This window comes from Ascaphus truei, chromosome 1, assembly GCF_040206685.1.
Source record: "Ascaphus truei isolate aAscTru1 chromosome 1, aAscTru1.hap1, whole genome shotgun sequence".
Taxonomy (NCBI): domain Eukaryota; kingdom Metazoa; phylum Chordata; class Amphibia; order Anura; family Ascaphidae; genus Ascaphus; species Ascaphus truei.
This window is the reverse complement of record NC_134483.1, coordinates 416,628,630-416,646,414: the sequence shown is the minus strand read 5'-3', so window position 1 is coordinate 416,646,414 and position 17,785 is coordinate 416,628,630. Positions and strand designations below refer to the sequence as shown.

The following is a 17,785-nucleotide window of genomic DNA, read 5'->3' as shown; positions in this document are numbered from 1 at the left end:
TGCTCCATTCTTATTCCTTTTGATTTCCCCCCCAAAATTATCCACATCTGAAGTGCTGCATATCTAAAATTCTGCATGAGATGTAAGAAACTGCACTTACATATGCTGTAGCACTGCTCTAAACACCCCTTTCTCCACATTGATATAGACAGCTTTCTTTGAGGACCGAGGAAAAGGTGATTAAATGATCTTTTTGACATTATTTCAAAATCATACTTAATTCGTTTTTTGTTTTGCTAAAGACACTTAATGATTTTTACCTCTACAATGACGATATATAAGTTATTTGCCAAAAATACCAACAACCAGGGCTAATCTTCCGCTTTAACATGCAAAACATGACACCATATAGTCATGCCATTTCAATACATACAATTTCTTACCTGAGCTCATGAAAGTGCCTAGCTCAACCTTTGCTATATATATATACACTATATACATACAGTTATTACTAAACAACGAAACATATATATCCAACAGAATTCTAACTGGTATTTAAATCAGACTATAGCATTGTATTTATGCCGAGTTGAATTGTCTTGAATTTAATATGCTTATTGTCAATGAGTTTCTCACTTAATAAGTCTACATACCAAACTCAATATGGATTTTTCCATACTTTGCCAACACCAATGCAGTATTAAAATATGATATCCATTTATTATAATTGATTAATTATTTAAATATAATATATGGTGAATGTTGGCAAAGTTCTATTCATCCTAGACATCAGACATCGTTATACAAGGGGTACTCTTTCTAGCATTAGTTGCATAAACTGTACCATTACTATATATTGTAGTCTATGTATAAATATATATATACTGAATGTACTAGGCTGATATATGCTTCACAGACTGAACTTTAATACTGTGGGTTTTTAACAGATATAGAATTTGTGTAATCTATGACTGAAGCATCAATATATCTCTGCTCATGAGATTAATATATTCTATTTGTTTTTAATTTAGCCTTAATGTCTAGATCGTGTAATTTCACTCATATTCAGGACTGTTTATTTTGCTTATATTTTTTGTTTAAATAAAGTTTGAAGAGATATAGAATTCAAGTAATCTATAAATGAAGTATCAACCCACCTCTGTTCATGAGTCTATTACATTCTATTTGTGTACATTTGTTTTTAATACAGTTTTTTATTCTTAGATCGTGCTTTTTTCATTCATATGTAGGACTGTTCATTTTGTTAATCTTTTTTTGTTTAAATAAAGTTTATTTTGTTGTTATGGCTTGAGCGCACTGACGTCACACGTCCCGCGTCACGTCCTGCGTCATCCTCCCAGTTGAACCAGGAAGTGGCGGCGGATTGGTCACGCCTGCGCCGAGTTAAGGTATTTAAATGTTCCGATTTATGTATTTCTATTCAACTTGAGAAAGGGCCATAAGCCCGAAACGCGTAGGTGTTCAGTTTTTTAATTTTTTGGACCATTAAACTTTTATTGTGGGAACGCACCTCTGTGTCAACTTTTGCTTTAGTGGAACCAGTGCTTCGTTTTTGTTTCTCTCCCTGTTCCTTCTCATCTACTACAACGGCGGCACGGTACACCCCAGGAGTTGTCACAGATCAGGCTCTACAATTGCGTGAGTAACACTCTACATTGAGCCTTTTTCACTCTCCTTTTCCTAAGTGGCTGCAAGGATTTTGTTTGTCGCCCCATGTTTATACCATGATGTTGTACTAACGCTGGACACCGGCAGGTGTATACTGTCCTTACTTCAGTGCATGTGGGACTTTATTTTCCAGTTACTCATCTAACAGGTACATGGGTGCTACCTATATTCCAGCCTTATTTTTGCTTTCTCTGGAGGGGTAATCTGCTAGACATTTATAGTTACCATCTATGTTTGCTGATATTTTTGTTTAGAGCACAATGCAACTTATTTTTTCATACACCATATAGTGTCATCTGGTGGTTTTAAGAAAAGACTGCATTACCCCACAGTAAGAAATCCCACAAAATAATAGCATATGTTAAAGTGCAGAAATTATATATATAATTAATTTTTTACGCAAACATGATTTAATATAACCAAAATAAATGGCAAAGTATAAAATGAAATATCTAAAAACCACATGTATACAAACACACAACATTAAGTGATCACTTACACAAGTAAATAACAAATACACTACAAATATATAGAATGAAAATCACAATATAAAAAAAGTGTATACACCACTTCCCTCTATAATCATACCAGGATAACACTATGGCCCTTATTCTGTAAACTCTGATACCGCCGGGTAAGGGCCTATGGTGGTTATGCACAAAGCAGTGATAAGTGTTTTTAAGAGAGATAAATGCCTTTATTTCTCAATATTGCAAGCACCGAGATTCGCAAAGCAGTGATAACACTGCAGTATCGCGTTTAAAAGGCTTTTTATCATCAAAAACACAATCATTGCTAAAAAAAAGTGCCATAAATTGCGCCATAAAGCACTTATCTCACTTAAAAACACTTATCACTGCTTTGTGCATAACCCCCTATATGTGCAATTGTCTGCACCAAAATAACCCTCAGAAGTTATCCCAGTCCAAAGTTAGTTGGTCATTATGAATTGCCTCTAAAATGTCCTTTTTAAGTTGTCACTTGTCCTCAGCACATACTTAATGATGTGAATACAAACCGATATTGCTGGGAAAGAAAATGTCCTCACATGTATCCAGCTATTGTACAGTATGTAAGGAGACCACCTGATGTCACAATGTGTTGAAAACATCTATTCATATACAGTATCCTTTGTATCAATGTAACCTTGGTTTCTCTGTGCTCCAGACGCATCAAGGAAACAAATATCAATGACAGCATCTTGGGAGATTTTATGTATTCAGCCCAACCTTTGCCTGCAAACATAGTTAGTCTTTTGGTACTCAGAAATAAATATAACTTTCTCTGTTACTCGTCACGTAATATATTAACATTTCCTTCATTAAAGATTTGTATGCATTGAGCTTTTTATCATGAAGTTTAAAAAAAAAAAAATACTATCCCTACATTGTCTTATTTGCCTATTAAATGTTGCTGTTTATGGCAAATGTACATTAACAACACGAAGGCAGAAACGTTAAAAAATATATATATATAAAATCACATTTATTTAAATAAAAATGGATACACATAGTGTACAATGGATAGGATCACACACCACAAAACAGAATAAGTAGTAATGGCACAAAACAGAGCAAAATGATGAATCGTTCATTTGATTGTTTTCATTGTAATAGAAAAAATAAAGCATTTTCTGAAACACAAAGACATGTGGTATGAGAGCAAAACTAAGATCTCATGCAGTTTGAAAAGATGTAACAGTTACAAAATAAGTAAACGAAAGCATGCCATGTACTGTAGTAAAAAAAATTGTAAAAAAAAGTTGACAAACACTTTAATGTGTACAGCCGGAATTTGAATTACAGCAAAATCTTAGCTTCGTGCACCAGCTTACCTCACCTTATTTGGTTGGGTTCAGGAATTGCAAGTAAAGGGAGTTATTTACCAATCCATTGGATTTAAAACACCACAGCAATTTTTACTTATGAACTAGAACATGACCTACCCTTCTAATTTATAAGCGAAACCCTCACAGGAGGTATACTATCTGTTTTTTTTTTAAATTCAAGCAAAGGCATTATAGTTGCATTTACACTTACAGTAGCTCACCACACATGTATACACAACACACCAATGTAATTGGCGTCCTAAAAGAAATGTAATTCCTAAATCACAAATGTCATCTTTTTGAGGTTCTTTGAAAGCCAAACTCAGTTTTTCTACCTGCTTGTTTGGCTCAGATAGTGCTACGGTCACAGTATAGTTGTGTATACAGTACGCTCTCTGTCTGGGGCCCCCACCGCAGTAGTGGTAATATGAACCAGATGCCATGCAAGTGAAAAAGGAGGTAAACCAATGGAGTATCCATCAATCAAACTTAAGGTGTTAAGGAAGAAAAAACCTTCCAAGTTTCTGGCTACCATGTTTACAAATGAATATTAAATAATTATGTAAAAGTGGCTACAATTGTTTGTCAAGAGTCATTTTGGTCCTGAGCGGGGGCTGACATCTACAAGCTAATGTGACATTTTTGGAATGCGAACCAGAAAAAAAAGAGACCCCTTGGACCCATTACGTGGTGCTAAATTATAAAACGTCATATGGAATAGCACCACTTAGTAAATATAGGCCCATGTGCACAGACTGCATTTTAAAATAAATATTGTGTTTCACAGAGCTACCAACTGAGCTTCCTCACACGATAAGGTAGAATGGCACATATAGAGACCATCCTGGTATTTAAGGGTGCAGTTACTGTCATTTATTTTATACAAAAGTGCCTTTATATAACCATTTTCATCCTGATCAAATGCATCCTTGTCATTACCATCAGCCTTTTTATTTGGAAACAAATGTGTAAGATGTGATAGAGGACTCATATTTTTGGAAATCTGTGTAATTGCTCTGAAAACTGATTTTTTTTAACTAAAGTTGGTCATCACAGCTTTGGAATTTCAGTAGATTTTCTTTCACCAGTTACCATATGTAAGAGCCAGTAAGTAGTCACTAACAAAAGCATCTCATTGTGGGTTTTACAGTTACAGTAGGTGTGCATATAACATATTTTATTTGATGTTATAAAGTGGGTGTTCTATGGTTGAGCTGAGCATTTCCCCCTTATTACAACTCCTATACACGTTGCTAAGTAGAGAGATACTTTAATATGGTCAATTAGGTTTACCTGCTTTGCTCCAGAGTTGTTGGGGGAACATTATTTATTTGACTAAGCTACATTGTCCAGTCTGTGCCATATGCTTCTACTGTACGTTATGAGACAATATGCAATTTGCATTATATCCATTCAACTTTCCAAATAAGACTCTGGCAAACTTAAGTGTTAACTTTTCCATATGTCCCTTCGGGAGGTCTGTAGTACTTGGGGAAAGCCAGCAGCTGTATCATGTTGAATGCATACTTTCTGCATCTGACATTCTTCAATACATTCTCTATGCGGCATCCTTCTCTATTAAAAAGGGGGAAAAAGGACAACTTCATGAAACCAGATTTACATAAATATGTTTTATTTGCTCATTGCACTGTCGCAGTCTTTAAGTAAAAATAACAAAGTTTCAACTATACATTTTGTTGTTTTTTTTTCACAAGTGATGATACATCTTACAGGTTTAAATCCAAAGGCCAGGCAAAAGATAGTAAATGCCTCAGAAATAAAGAATATCTGCATTTAATATCCGCACTATCTGTGTATCATAACATGTCTTGTAATTAAAAAAAAAACAATATCATTTACTTTAAATTCAATAATAGAAATCTCGTTATAATTTTACAATGATAATTTCAGACAACCCGACATCTACGTCCTGTACACAAGAATAAGGCATTTATTAAGTCTGGCCCAAAAGATTTGGAAATATGATTCAATTACAATTTTACTTCTGCTCCATTCATTCTACGCTTTGCCATTCAACCAAGAGAAATTTGCTTTCCGAACAGCCTTTTACTTATTTTTCATTTGTTTTAATTATTTTACAAAGAGAGTGGATGTTGACATAAAGTACAAAAGAGTTCGCACTTTCCTACTGTTAATCGATGCATTCAAAGCAGACAGAAACAAGGTTTTGGTAGAAAGAAAATTAAAAAGTGTTTAGACAGCAAACTCAAAGGAACTGATACAGACAGGTCAATTGGATAACAAAACAGAATTCCGTTTCATGAACACTATTCATTTTCCGATAGAGGATTGATGCATTACAGACCAGCAGGTACTGTGTGTGTGTGATGGGTCGGCAACTTATTTTAAGCTCACTTGCCCGCTCAAGAAACGTACTTAGTTTCTAATTACATTTTTTTTTTAAATAAACTGTATCATACTGTACGTTCATTAAATACTTTTATTAGTATATAACAGCCAGTGCTACTATGTACTACTAGTAACATGCCCCCACTCACTTTGTCAGAGTCAAGAAGAGCTTCATATCACTGAGCAATGCATTATTGTATTCAGTTCTTGAATGCAAAGGATTATGTACAGTTTATAGCTTGTGTTGTTAAAACAGTCACCTGAATTCACTGAAATGGACTAAGTAGGGTATACTTATCAAAGTCTCTCAGCTAGAGGAGCTGGGGGGGGGGGGGGTTAGGGGGGGAGTAAGAAGCACCAGATGTATCAAGGAAAACAAATCACAATTCAAGCGATTGTTAAATATGATGTAATTCTTTTGCACTGTATTAACCACAGTTTTCAGCTAGGAGACTTGGTAAATAGACCTCAAGGTAGCTTATGGCAGGGGTGCTCAACTCCAGTACTCAGCTACCCCAACAGGTCAGGTTCTCAGGATATCAGATATCCCAGCTTCAGCACAGATGGCTCAATCAGTCCCTGCTTCAGCATATGTGGCTCAATCAGAGGCTTAGTCTTCGACTGGTTAAAGCACCATAAAGTGTCTTATTGCTTAGCACTGTGGGTAAATATGGCCTAATATGTTGAAAACAGATCACGAATCCGGCCTACAGTATATATCATGGCAATTGCAAAACAAACCACATCTGAAGTGTCAAAAAAACAATTCTATTGATATGATTGGGAGTTTTTTCTCTCTCGTGGTGCAGAGTTTTTGCCCCAGGGTTGCACTTCTATTGCTTTGATAAATACTGTATACCCTATCATTGTCTTCCTTCAACAAATATAATCATACTTAAAGCAAACATTTGGTTTGTATTGGTTCTGGGGGAATGAATAAGTATGTTCTTTTTACTGGGGAAGTGCTGGTCACTCGTGTGCTTACTCAGCCGCCAGCCCACCTTTAACATGACTGTAACCTAAGACATTAGATTTAATGATATGTGAATGAGCCGAAATGATATGCACATCATATTCACTAAGCTCCGGTAAGGTTAACACCAGGAAATAATCAGCATTTTAATACATGAACCCCTTAATAGCCAGGTAGTTATGGGAAACTCATGGCTAGCTGGCCGCTAAGTGCTACAAAGGGCTTAACATATTACTAACACTGCCCCAACACCCCCACTTGCATAACAAAGGGAAAAGTAAGCATTTCTTATGGCAAACAAGGGATTAAGGGTTAACCCCCTCCCCCCCTCCACACAAATATAAATAAATAAAATAAGTTGCCTTCTCATGACACAGGAAGTTAACCGTCTTACTCATTCAGCACAGGAAAAAATCAGCCAGAGAACACAAGTATAACGAACACATTAATCTTAGAGCTCCCCCAAATATCTAACCTATTCTAGAGGGAGCTTGTATTAAGCAAACTCCATGCACATTTCTTTTCTTTTGACTGACTATGAATACAGTCACGTTTTAAATCTGCACTTAATCACTTACAGAACATTCCGTTTTGTTTTTATAAGCAATTTTCCTTGAACCATTACATTGATCAGGGTTTCCACTAAGGCAACAAAGGGAATGAACAAAGGAATATAAATAAACCCTGTAATCAAAAGTACGCAAAATAATCTGAATTGGCCTTTCTTCTAGGCAAATGAAGCAAATTCAAGTAAGTCGAATACAGTAATTACTATAATCAAATTGATGAAAAATAACATAAAAGATATTTCTTGACTATACATTAATAATGGCTCAAGGGACACATTTTGAGGTTAGAAAATAAAGAAATGCAAATACATAGATATTTGACAAATTAGAGAACATTGCCATTTGTAAGATGAACAAAGGAATAAGTGCATATTATTGATATTTGGCTAATAGCAATGCAAGACTTAGAATAAGCCACACAACCAACAAGTGAGAGCTGACAAGAAGCAAGGCGACAGGATAGAAGTGACGAGAAGTTGGCTTTTTATCTGTTACACAGCCTTTCTCTGGATCATCCGACTCATTCAGTACTCCCTGGGGTTGTACGCTGTTAGACAGGGGAAGTTAGGAACAAACAGAATAGTATTATAGAAAAGAAAGTTATAATTCTGGTGCAATTAGTCAAAAAGATCCACTCATCCATCACAAGACCCCTTTACGACCAACCCCACAACAATGTAGACCCCCATACTTCTCCCACCCCCTCCCATTGACAGATCACAGACCCCCATTTCATGCATTCCTACCTATCCCAGAGTATTAACAACCTCCAGTTAGCGCAGCACATGTAGGAAGACTGCACAGGTGGTACGAATATCAATCACTGTTCTGATTTCCACAGTCACGCCCCATAATAATGTGACTATGCAAGGTACTGTATTATGAGCGTGAATACTAAAAGCAGCACATTGATTGGTAGCCACACCACCAACACTCTTTTTAAACACACAAGTTAAAAAAAAAAACTAGTAAAATGCTACTTGCTCACCCAAGGAGGAGTGGACGAGTTTATATTTTGAGCCCTGGCTCTGACAGTGTTAAAGGAAGTTGCAAAACTGCTTTAGCATTGTATACCTTGTGGTCACTCCAACACTGCAATTGTTACACTTCTACAAAATCTAATTAGATTTCTCCATGTTAGCCCTTGACAAACTTTGTTTAGTACATGTACTTAAACTAGACACCAGTCTATAAGGAATAAAAAGCTAGTCTAAGAAACATAGGGGTTATTAACTAAACTGTGATAGAGCTGATGGGGGCACTTTAACTCTCACGGACTACAATCAGTCTGCACTATCGCATGTTAATGAATAAAGTCAGTATGAAATACAGTACATTTAATGTCTCTAACACTCATGTACATTACATTACTAGGTGAGTAACTAGGTGTTTCCAAAAGATGATGTATTTTTTTAGACATACCTTTTTTAAATAACAGGTACAACACCATACAGTACATACACCAATAACTCTACCAATGAACAACATTTTAGGATGAAATAAATCCCAGAGTTCTGTTTAAATGCACTCAAATTGGTCATAGAAATAAAACCTAACTTTTAATGGGTAACTTCAAATCTACAATGAATATATCCATACCAAAGGGGGGAAAATGACACTTTTAAAATGAAAACCCATGCAGGGAGTGGGAAGGTAAAACACTGATTACGATACAGAGTCTCACATAGCTACGGGCAGGAGATATAGTGAATGGTGCAGCTCAGAGTTAGCTATTTTCATTTGATTCCCTCTGGAACTAGTGGTGATTTAAATATCTGACCAACATACAGTAAAAGATGCCTGTCACAGTGTAAATCCTCAAACAGAGATCATGTACAGTGCTACAAGACTGATTAGTCTCTATACTGTATGTTGGTCAATCAGGCACACTGTAGATAATAACTTTGTGGTTTAGCAGTTTAAAAGAAGTGTCCATCTCACCAAAATAGTAATTTTTTTACCTCAGCGTCAATCAAAAAAAGAAAACTACCCTAATTATGAAAACATACAGGACACCTACAAGCTCATATTGAACCCCCAAAATAACCACAACATATATATAAGCGTATAAGTGTCACAAAGGAGTGCTACTGAGCATGGCAATATATATTTAAAACCAGTTTTAGAACATGAAACACAGACAGAGCTCAGTGCTACATCCAATGAAACTTATACACGGTACAGTGCCTATATATATATATATATATATATATATATATATATATATATCTTTTTAATAAAATGGTCTTTTAGTTTAACTCTTTGGCCAAAGTGTTGTAAGCCCTTGAGCCCCTACAAGGCAGACCACATTTCAATGCCGTCTTATTGTAGTGAGGGTTTGTCAAAATAGACGGAATACGGTTCTTTTAAATAAAGATAGAAATCATACAAAGAAACACACATATCCTTTTCAAACAATAACTCAGGTGACATACATGACAAAGGGGACCATGATCAAAGTTAGTCAACACAGATACAGGATTTCAGATTCTTGTGAAGCATGGTTGATGATCAGGGGAAAATGTGACAGTTTGAGTTCCTTTATCCTGTGCTTCTATCTCATCCCTTTGAGTCAGGTAGAGGTTTCTTGCAAATATGTCAGTGTGATAAAAGCAAAGAAAATAAAGTATGTTCTGATTCTGACATTTGGGATGGCTACTTTTCTTTAGGTAGGATTTGCTATTGTTTCCGCTGCAGTTTATATCGTATTAACAAAGCCATTAGCTAGACATTTTAGATCAGGACTGGCCAACTCCAGTCTTCAAGGGCCACAACAGGTGAGGCTTTAAGGATATCCCTGCTTCAGCACATGTAGTTCAGTCAACGACTGAGCCACTGATTGAACCACCTGTGCTGAAGCAGGGATAACCTTAAAACCCGACCTGTTGGTCGCCCTGGAGGACTGCAGTTGGCCACTCCTGTTTTAGATGTATGTTTACAGCAATGGCCCATAACAATTAATATTTGTACTACCATGTGTCAGTCGGAAACCTTATGCTATTTAATGTTCCTCCCTTTCCATGTGTACTGTTGCCATCTGCTCCTATTGTTCGTCTACTGTCTTTCTCCTCACACTGTGCAGTATATTTTGTTGCATAATAATTAATTACCAGCATTATCCTGTAGCGTATGAATGAGCCCTGCAATTTTGGAATATCTATGATCACAATAGATTTTTTCAAGCGTAATAAATGTCCCTTATGCAAATTATGCACAGTATTAAGTCTCATGTGCCCATCACTTTTTTTCCTCAGGTACTTTGTCTCAGGATTTCCATCACAGATGTATTTACAGCCCAATATATCTACCAGAAAAATGCTTAACCTTGAGATGCTTGAATATTTAATATAAATGATTTTTAAACGCCTAATTTTATTGTGCCAAAATAAGTAAGCACTGCAATAATAGGTAATACCGTTTTATTTGGACTAATATATTTTAAGCGCCAGTTTCAAAAGAGCAGTGCGCTATGCTTGGTCCCCAGAAATGTATGTTATGCTATGTTTTTATTGAAATATGCAGAATAACATTGCCTAGTTCATCCACTACCTTCCCAGAAGAGGCAGAGGCTGTGCCAGCTGGATCAGGCTTTGTGGCCTGTCTGTGGGGAAGAGCTAATGGCAGCGCGCACCCACCTCGCCACCCAGCCCAGGGGGTAAGGGAGAACACAGGTAGGGAGCCAAGAAAATGGTTACATTTTGAAATACCTTAAGTGGTATATACCAGGGGTCACCACGAGGCTGGGGACAAAGATTTAGATTTTTTTGGAAGCACTTGGAGAAAGTTACAGTATAAGAAAATGGCTAGAACTGCTGCCCTGAGTAGCAGAGGTTCTGAGCTCTCATCCTGTTGGGCCTGACAGAATCCCTTTCCTTACAATGTAGCCTTATGACCTGGCTTGTTAGGATAGGACTGGTGGAAATCTTCAGAAAAAGCTGGGCCTAGCCCCGTGCTTACAGAGGCCCCGCACTCTTCCCCACAACATTTAAACTGATTGCCTTGGGAGAGTGTGGGGCCTCTATAAGTGCCTCTTACCTTCTCTCCAGAGCTGTAAGCTTCTTCCCCTGCTCTTGCTCCTCATCTCTGGCATATTCTCCATATCATGACAATGTGACGCCACATTACGCCACAACAACGTGACATAGCTGGAGGAGATGCCTCAGGTGAGGAACAGGAGCAGATGCCGGAGAAGGTAATAGGCCCCACACTCTTCTCTGGCACCGAGCCTCACAAAACTTGCAGCTGGCCCCAAGTAAAAGGTTTTCACATTTTTGGAGATTGTTTAGAAGCAGTTTTGTAAAGTGCTGCAGTACCCCTGAGGAAGTGTGTTTAGACACACGAAACGCGTAGGGCCATTTTTTATTGTGTTTGGAAATTCTTGCGGACAAGCAGTACAAGTGCTGAGTGCTGTGGCTTAGTGATAGAGGGGCATAGAGGCGCGGATCGCCGTTTCCTTTGGCTTCATTGGAGATTTGCCAGGCCTTGACGCCACGTCCGGTGACGTCACTACCGGTTCCGGCACACGACGGAGACGCCATTTCCGTTTTTTGCCAGCCAGGAGATACAGAAGGATCGTACGGCTTCCAGGGCACTCTGCGGACCCTCTACACGTGGAGAACAGTCCACACCAGTTCACTGCTATTTACCATCTGCCATCCTGTGAGTGTTACTCAGGTTTTAACCGACCGGAGCGGCGTTCCAGATTTTGTCCAACATTTTTACTTACCTAGTTATATTAAACTAACTTTTATCATTAGCTTTGCTTTGTGTTTATCTGTCTTGGTGTGTCTGTCTGTCTTGTCACTATTGTCAGCCAGTTTGCAAATCTATGTCTGTGTAATTTGTTATAACTGTGTTGCACTAAATATCTCTTTTTTCATTTCATGTTCCACTTCCCATGAACGAAGTCCTATCTGATCACCCAAAGACTAAGAGACTGCTGATCATCTTGGGACTTGAGCTATTTCCACTGGATATCCAGGATTCCACTATTTGGACTCATTAGGCGCCGGTATCTCTTTTTATTTTATGCTGTTTATTCTGATTGTACCATCAGTTTACCATCAGGCTGCCTTTCTACCACTAGGGCTCACCCTCTAAGCAGGGTATATTGTCTATTTCTCATTAGCGCTACTATACTGTACATCACCTCTTCTCTTAAAGTGCTGCAGATGTAACACAGCACGGATCCCACTTCTCTAGTTCACTATTTAATACTGTCTGGCACTGTTCACCCCCTTTGATGACGTACTGTAGATGATCGAATAGTTTTCCCCCTCATGATGCAGATACCCATATAGGTCATCTACTGTACAGCATCAAGGGGGTTGGCCAGTGCTGGAGCAGGGAGAGCGAGTGCTGGTAATGGCTGCAGGCGGGCTTGTGGGAGGCAGAGTACCATCCCTGGCTGTGCATGAGACAGGAACAAACAGAGAGGAGGTATTGGGGCTACTGCACTGGTCAGCGAATGAGTAACTAATTAATGAATCCTTTCTGGGTCATTGTGTTTTGGCGCCTATTTCCCAGGGGAATGGTGTGCAGAACCATGGCCCCGGTAATGGGTTGACGCAGGCTTAACTAAAAACATTGCTTTCCTGGTACTATGGAAATCAAGCTGCACAACTAGCACATAACATTCTTGTTCAGACAACCTACGGAGGTAAGTATCTCTGGTGGCAGGTGGTCCCCGGAGACGAAATTAACACAGTTCAGCTCTGGAGACGCCCTGCTCAATCCTGTAATACATTTATTATCAATTTTTTTTTTTTTAAACAAAACCCGTGTTGCTGCTTTAAGGCAATGGGCCTAAACCTTTTAGGGCTGGCAGTCAGTTAGGGTGTTTTTAACATACTGTACTACTGTATGTTGTTAAACATAAAGCTGTGACCCCTTTCTTCCAAATTAACAAGGTGTTTTCTCTGTTATTTGGTTGGTTAGTATTTTGCAAAGGAGAATTGGAGCTTTAAGCCTTTAATGCCTCTCCAGCAATGAAGTTGCAGATCAAGCAGGCATGCTTTATTCTAGAGGAAACACTGTATCAGGGGATTTATAAAGCACTGGACAGAAGATTTAAAGACAGTTTAAATTACAATCAATGTACTGTATGCGTTCATGGTTTCTTCTTTTAATGGTAACTCAATCTGTACAGTATGAGATACTAAAAGTTTCTAAACCGCTGGGTATGCAGATTAAAGCCAAGTTGGTGCGTTTTTACAGTTTTATAGAAAACAAATGTATGTTCCAAAAAGATAACATGAAATTGCAAATGTTTATTTATTTCTAATAATACATTTTTCACGGTGATCTCATTTAATAGGAAAATGAAATAAAAATACATTAATGAAAAATAAGACGATACAAAATACAGGAATTTCCAAAATTGTGAATCAAACATAAATGTATTAAACAATGCTATAATAACAAATGTGTATGATTTATTACACATTTCTTTCATGTTTCCATCAATATTCTGATATCAATAAATACATCACTAAGGGTTTGCATTCCACTGTGTTTTACACTCGCCCTAACATACACAAGAGGCTGGATAACCCCCCTGGACATCCTATCGTAGCTGGCACTAGTTCCATCTTAGAGCCTGCAGCTGTTTTTCTTGATAGAATGTTACATCCCTTGTGGTGATGGGCTAATCCTATATCCAGGCACTACCCAGTTTCTCTTTAAATTAAGAGATTTATAGTCATCGACACCTGACACCATTCTGGTTACACTGGATGTGTACAGTCTCTACACTTCAATTACACATTTGGATGGAGTGGGGGCTGTTGAATTTTATCTGAAACAATCGTCATCATTGACAATACATGAGCAAAATGTCCTTCTGACTCTTTTGAAACTAGTGCTTCATGAGAATGATTTCCTCTTTGAGGACAATTGTAATAATCAGGTGAGGGGTACAGCCATGGGATCCAACGTAGCCCCCTCCTATGCCAACATCTTTATTAACCATTTTGAGGACATGTATGTGTATAATGATCATTCATACACACGGTTTCCCACTTCTTAGCTTAGATACATGAATTATATTTTCCTGGTATGGACGTGTCACATTGGATTCCTTTTGCAGTTTCTTGAGGAGTTGAATGCATCAGTTGCTATTATTTCCTTTACACTACACCATAATGTAACAGGTGTGTTTTTTAGACACCCGAGTGTATAAACAAGGAAATACAGTACAGACATCTATTTTCAAAGGCAACTGACCGGAACATGCTCTTACACTATAACAGCTTGCATCCCTCAAATACAGCACATTCACTACCCAGGAGCCAACTGTATAGAGTTAAAAGAGTAGTTAGTGGTACTGAGAAAGTGGAGAGTAGACTAAAACAGACGACCGATAAGTTTAGGACAAGGGCGTGCCCAAGAGCTGAGCTTGATGCGGAACTGGGCAAAATCAATACCATGGATAGAGAGGTTCTATTACAACCAAAGAGGCACTTTATCCAAGAGTGACTAAACATTCAGACTCCCCCTCTTAACTAGGTATCCAATTAGTAGGGCAGGTATCCTGTCCCCACCCCTAGTCCAGCAATCAACTCGACCACCAGTATATGCAGGGAAACAACCAATCATGGCAACCGCAACTAGCCAATGAGAATGCTGATACAAGAGGTTTTAAAACCATAGGTGCACTTACCATGTAGACATAACCGTATATGTCCAACTAAACATAACATTGAATAATATCATTCCACATCTAGCCTACTTGATACCATAGGTATGAACATATACAGTACTTGCTATATGTCTAACATCACTACAGCAGGATCGTAAAAACCTGCAACCTAGCCTTATTAATACAGTTACAAACTAACTAAGGTATGCGGTTGTTCGCTAGTCCAATTTATACTTAGCCTCCCCCCTCCACCTCTATGCTATGGACACTGTGTGCGCATTTTAGACACACCATTACCACACTAGACTGGGCTACGATATCTATACGACGTGAGTTCCACAAGAGGTCCGTTTTGCATTTGATACCTTTTCTACAGTTATGTAGTATATACCCTGTGCCTAGCAGGTTTTTGGTAGCACCCCTTGAGGACTTACCTCCTACTCTATTTCAGTCCTACTATAGTAGAATGATCAGGAAACAATGGCATTTGGTTGACTCTGGCCCTGCACTATGAAAGGTGTTAACAGCCCTCCCAGTAATTGCCTATAGAAGGGCTCCAAAAATGAGATATGCCCTTGTAAGAGCAAAGCTGGGTCATATTAATCCTCCCAGGGCGTGTATCAGGGGTACTCCTATAAGAGGCACATTCCCGTGCCTATCATGTGCCCAATGTGGGAACATCCAGAAAGGCTAAACATTTACACAACCACACACAGGATATAAATATGAAATTAGGGTTTACACAACTTTTAATTCTGATTTTGTAGTCTACCTGATTAAATGTCCTTGCAGTTTGGCATATGTAGGGGAAACCACGCGGAGTGCGAAGGAGCGCATTAGCCAACATAATGTAAATCCACCATTAAGTGTAAGGTGTTGGACCAACCGGTGCCCACACATTTCTTACAAGCAGTGCACAATATCAGTCAACTCTGCTTCCAACTGATTGAATTTATCCCGAAACCACGCCGGGGTGGCAATAGAACATGACTTTTTAAGAAAGGGGAGGCTTTCTGGATTCACGAATTTGGTACGTTATACCCACGTAGTCTTAACAGAATATGATATGACTAATGTACTCTAATTATATTTACACTTGGACCTACAGGTAAAGGATGAACACAAGGACTTCACGTGGTGGTGAGTAGCGAGTGTCGAAGGGCACTTACTGCTCACTAAACGCTTATATTTTAGTATTATTCTTTATCAGTATCATTTAATAGTGCATGTTAAAATGCCAATAATAGATCACAGATAGTTGTCCCTTTCTGAGAAGGTGCGGACACGCTGCTAGGATAACACATCAGAATCACTTGAAATCTGTTTTACCCGATTTGGATCCTTCTGTATGTGGATGTGTATCATGTCCTATTCTATTTTCCAATAGTGCTTATTATTCCCTGGTACAAGTATGGGTTCCATACAGGAAGTAGAATTCATCGTTACATGTGAGTTGACTGAGAGGTTGGGTACCTATTGTGGAGATTTCCAGGTCACCTATTGTGGAAAAGTAAATTATGCCAGCATCTGTTTTTACTAAGTTTTACCTTGAATAAACTTTATAAGTTCTGTGACATCTTTGTAATGATGTTGGCGCATATATACAGTTAGGTCCGGAAATAATTGGACACTGACACAATTTTCCTAATTTTGGCTCTGTACGCCACCACAATGGATTTGAAATGAAATAACCGAGATGCAATAGAAGTGCAGACTTTCTGCTTTAATTCAAGGGGTTGAACAAAAATATTGTATGAAACGTTTAGGAATTGTAACCATTTTCGTACACTGTCCCCTTATTTCAGGGGCTCAAATGTAAGAAGACAAATTAACACAATCATAAATACATTTTTCATTTTTAATACTTTATCGAGAATCCTTTGCAGACAATGACTACTTAAAGTCTGGAACACATGGAAATCACCAAACGCTGGGTTTCCTCCTTTGTGATGCTTTGCCAGGCCTTTACTGCAGCTGTCTTCAGTTGTTGTTTGTTCGTGGGTCTTTCTGCCTTAAGTTTTGTCTTCAGCAAGTGAAATGCATGCTCGATCGGGTTGAGATCAGGTAATTGACTCGGCCATTGCAGAATATTCCACTTCTTTGCCTTAAAAAAACTCTGGGGTTGCTTTCGCAGTATGTTTTGGGTCATTGTCAATCTGTAAAGTGAAGCACCGTCCAATCAACTTCACTGAATTTGGCTGAATCTGAGCAGACAATATATCCCTATACACTTCAGAATTCATCCGGCTTCTTCTGTCTTCTGTCACATCATCAATAAACACTAGTGAACCAGTGCCATTATAAGCAATGCATGTCCATGCCATCACACTGCCTCCACCGTGTTTTACAGATGATGTGGTATGCTTTGGATCATAAGCCGTTCCAAGCCTTCTCCATACTGTTTTCTTCCCATCATTCTAGTACAGGTTGATCTTAGTTTCATCTGTCCAAAGAATGCTGTTCCAGAACTGGGCTGGCTTTTTTAGATATTGTTTGGCAAAGTCTAATCTGGCCTTTCTATTCTTGAGGCTTATGAATGGTTTGCACCTTGTGGTGTACCCTCTGTATTTGCTCTCGTGAAGTCTTCTCTTTATGGTAGACTTGGATAATGATATGCCTACCTCCTGAAGAGTATTCTTCACTTGGCTGGATGTTGTGAAGGGGTTTTTCTTTACCATGGAAAGGATTCTACGATCATCCACCACTGTTGTCTTCCGTGGACGTACAGGCCTTTTTGTGTTGCAGAGCTCACCAGTGCGTTCTTTTTTTCTCAGAAT

At 38.4% G+C, this 17,785-nt stretch overlaps 1 protein-coding gene across 14 annotated transcripts in view; it reads right to left on the bottom strand.

Moving 5' to 3' along the window:
* Positions 1-2,112: 2,112 nt before the first annotated feature.
* Positions 2,113-17,785, bottom strand: part of INPP4B (inositol polyphosphate-4-phosphatase type II B) — a 484,959-nt gene continuing 469,286 nt past the window's right edge. For 12 of the 14 annotated variants that reach the window (XM_075614553.1, XM_075614586.1, XM_075614651.1 and 9 more), the window contains one exon: positions 5,074-7,916. In XM_075614553.1, coding sequence (XP_075470668.1) covers positions 7,742-7,916 — 175 coding nt within the window. In that variant the 3' untranslated portion in view covers positions 5,074-7,741. Of the gene's footprint in view, positions 5,033-5,073; positions 7,917-17,785 lie in introns of those variants that run through there. The other 2 variants (XM_075614672.1, XM_075614562.1) reach the window with 2 other exon arrangements.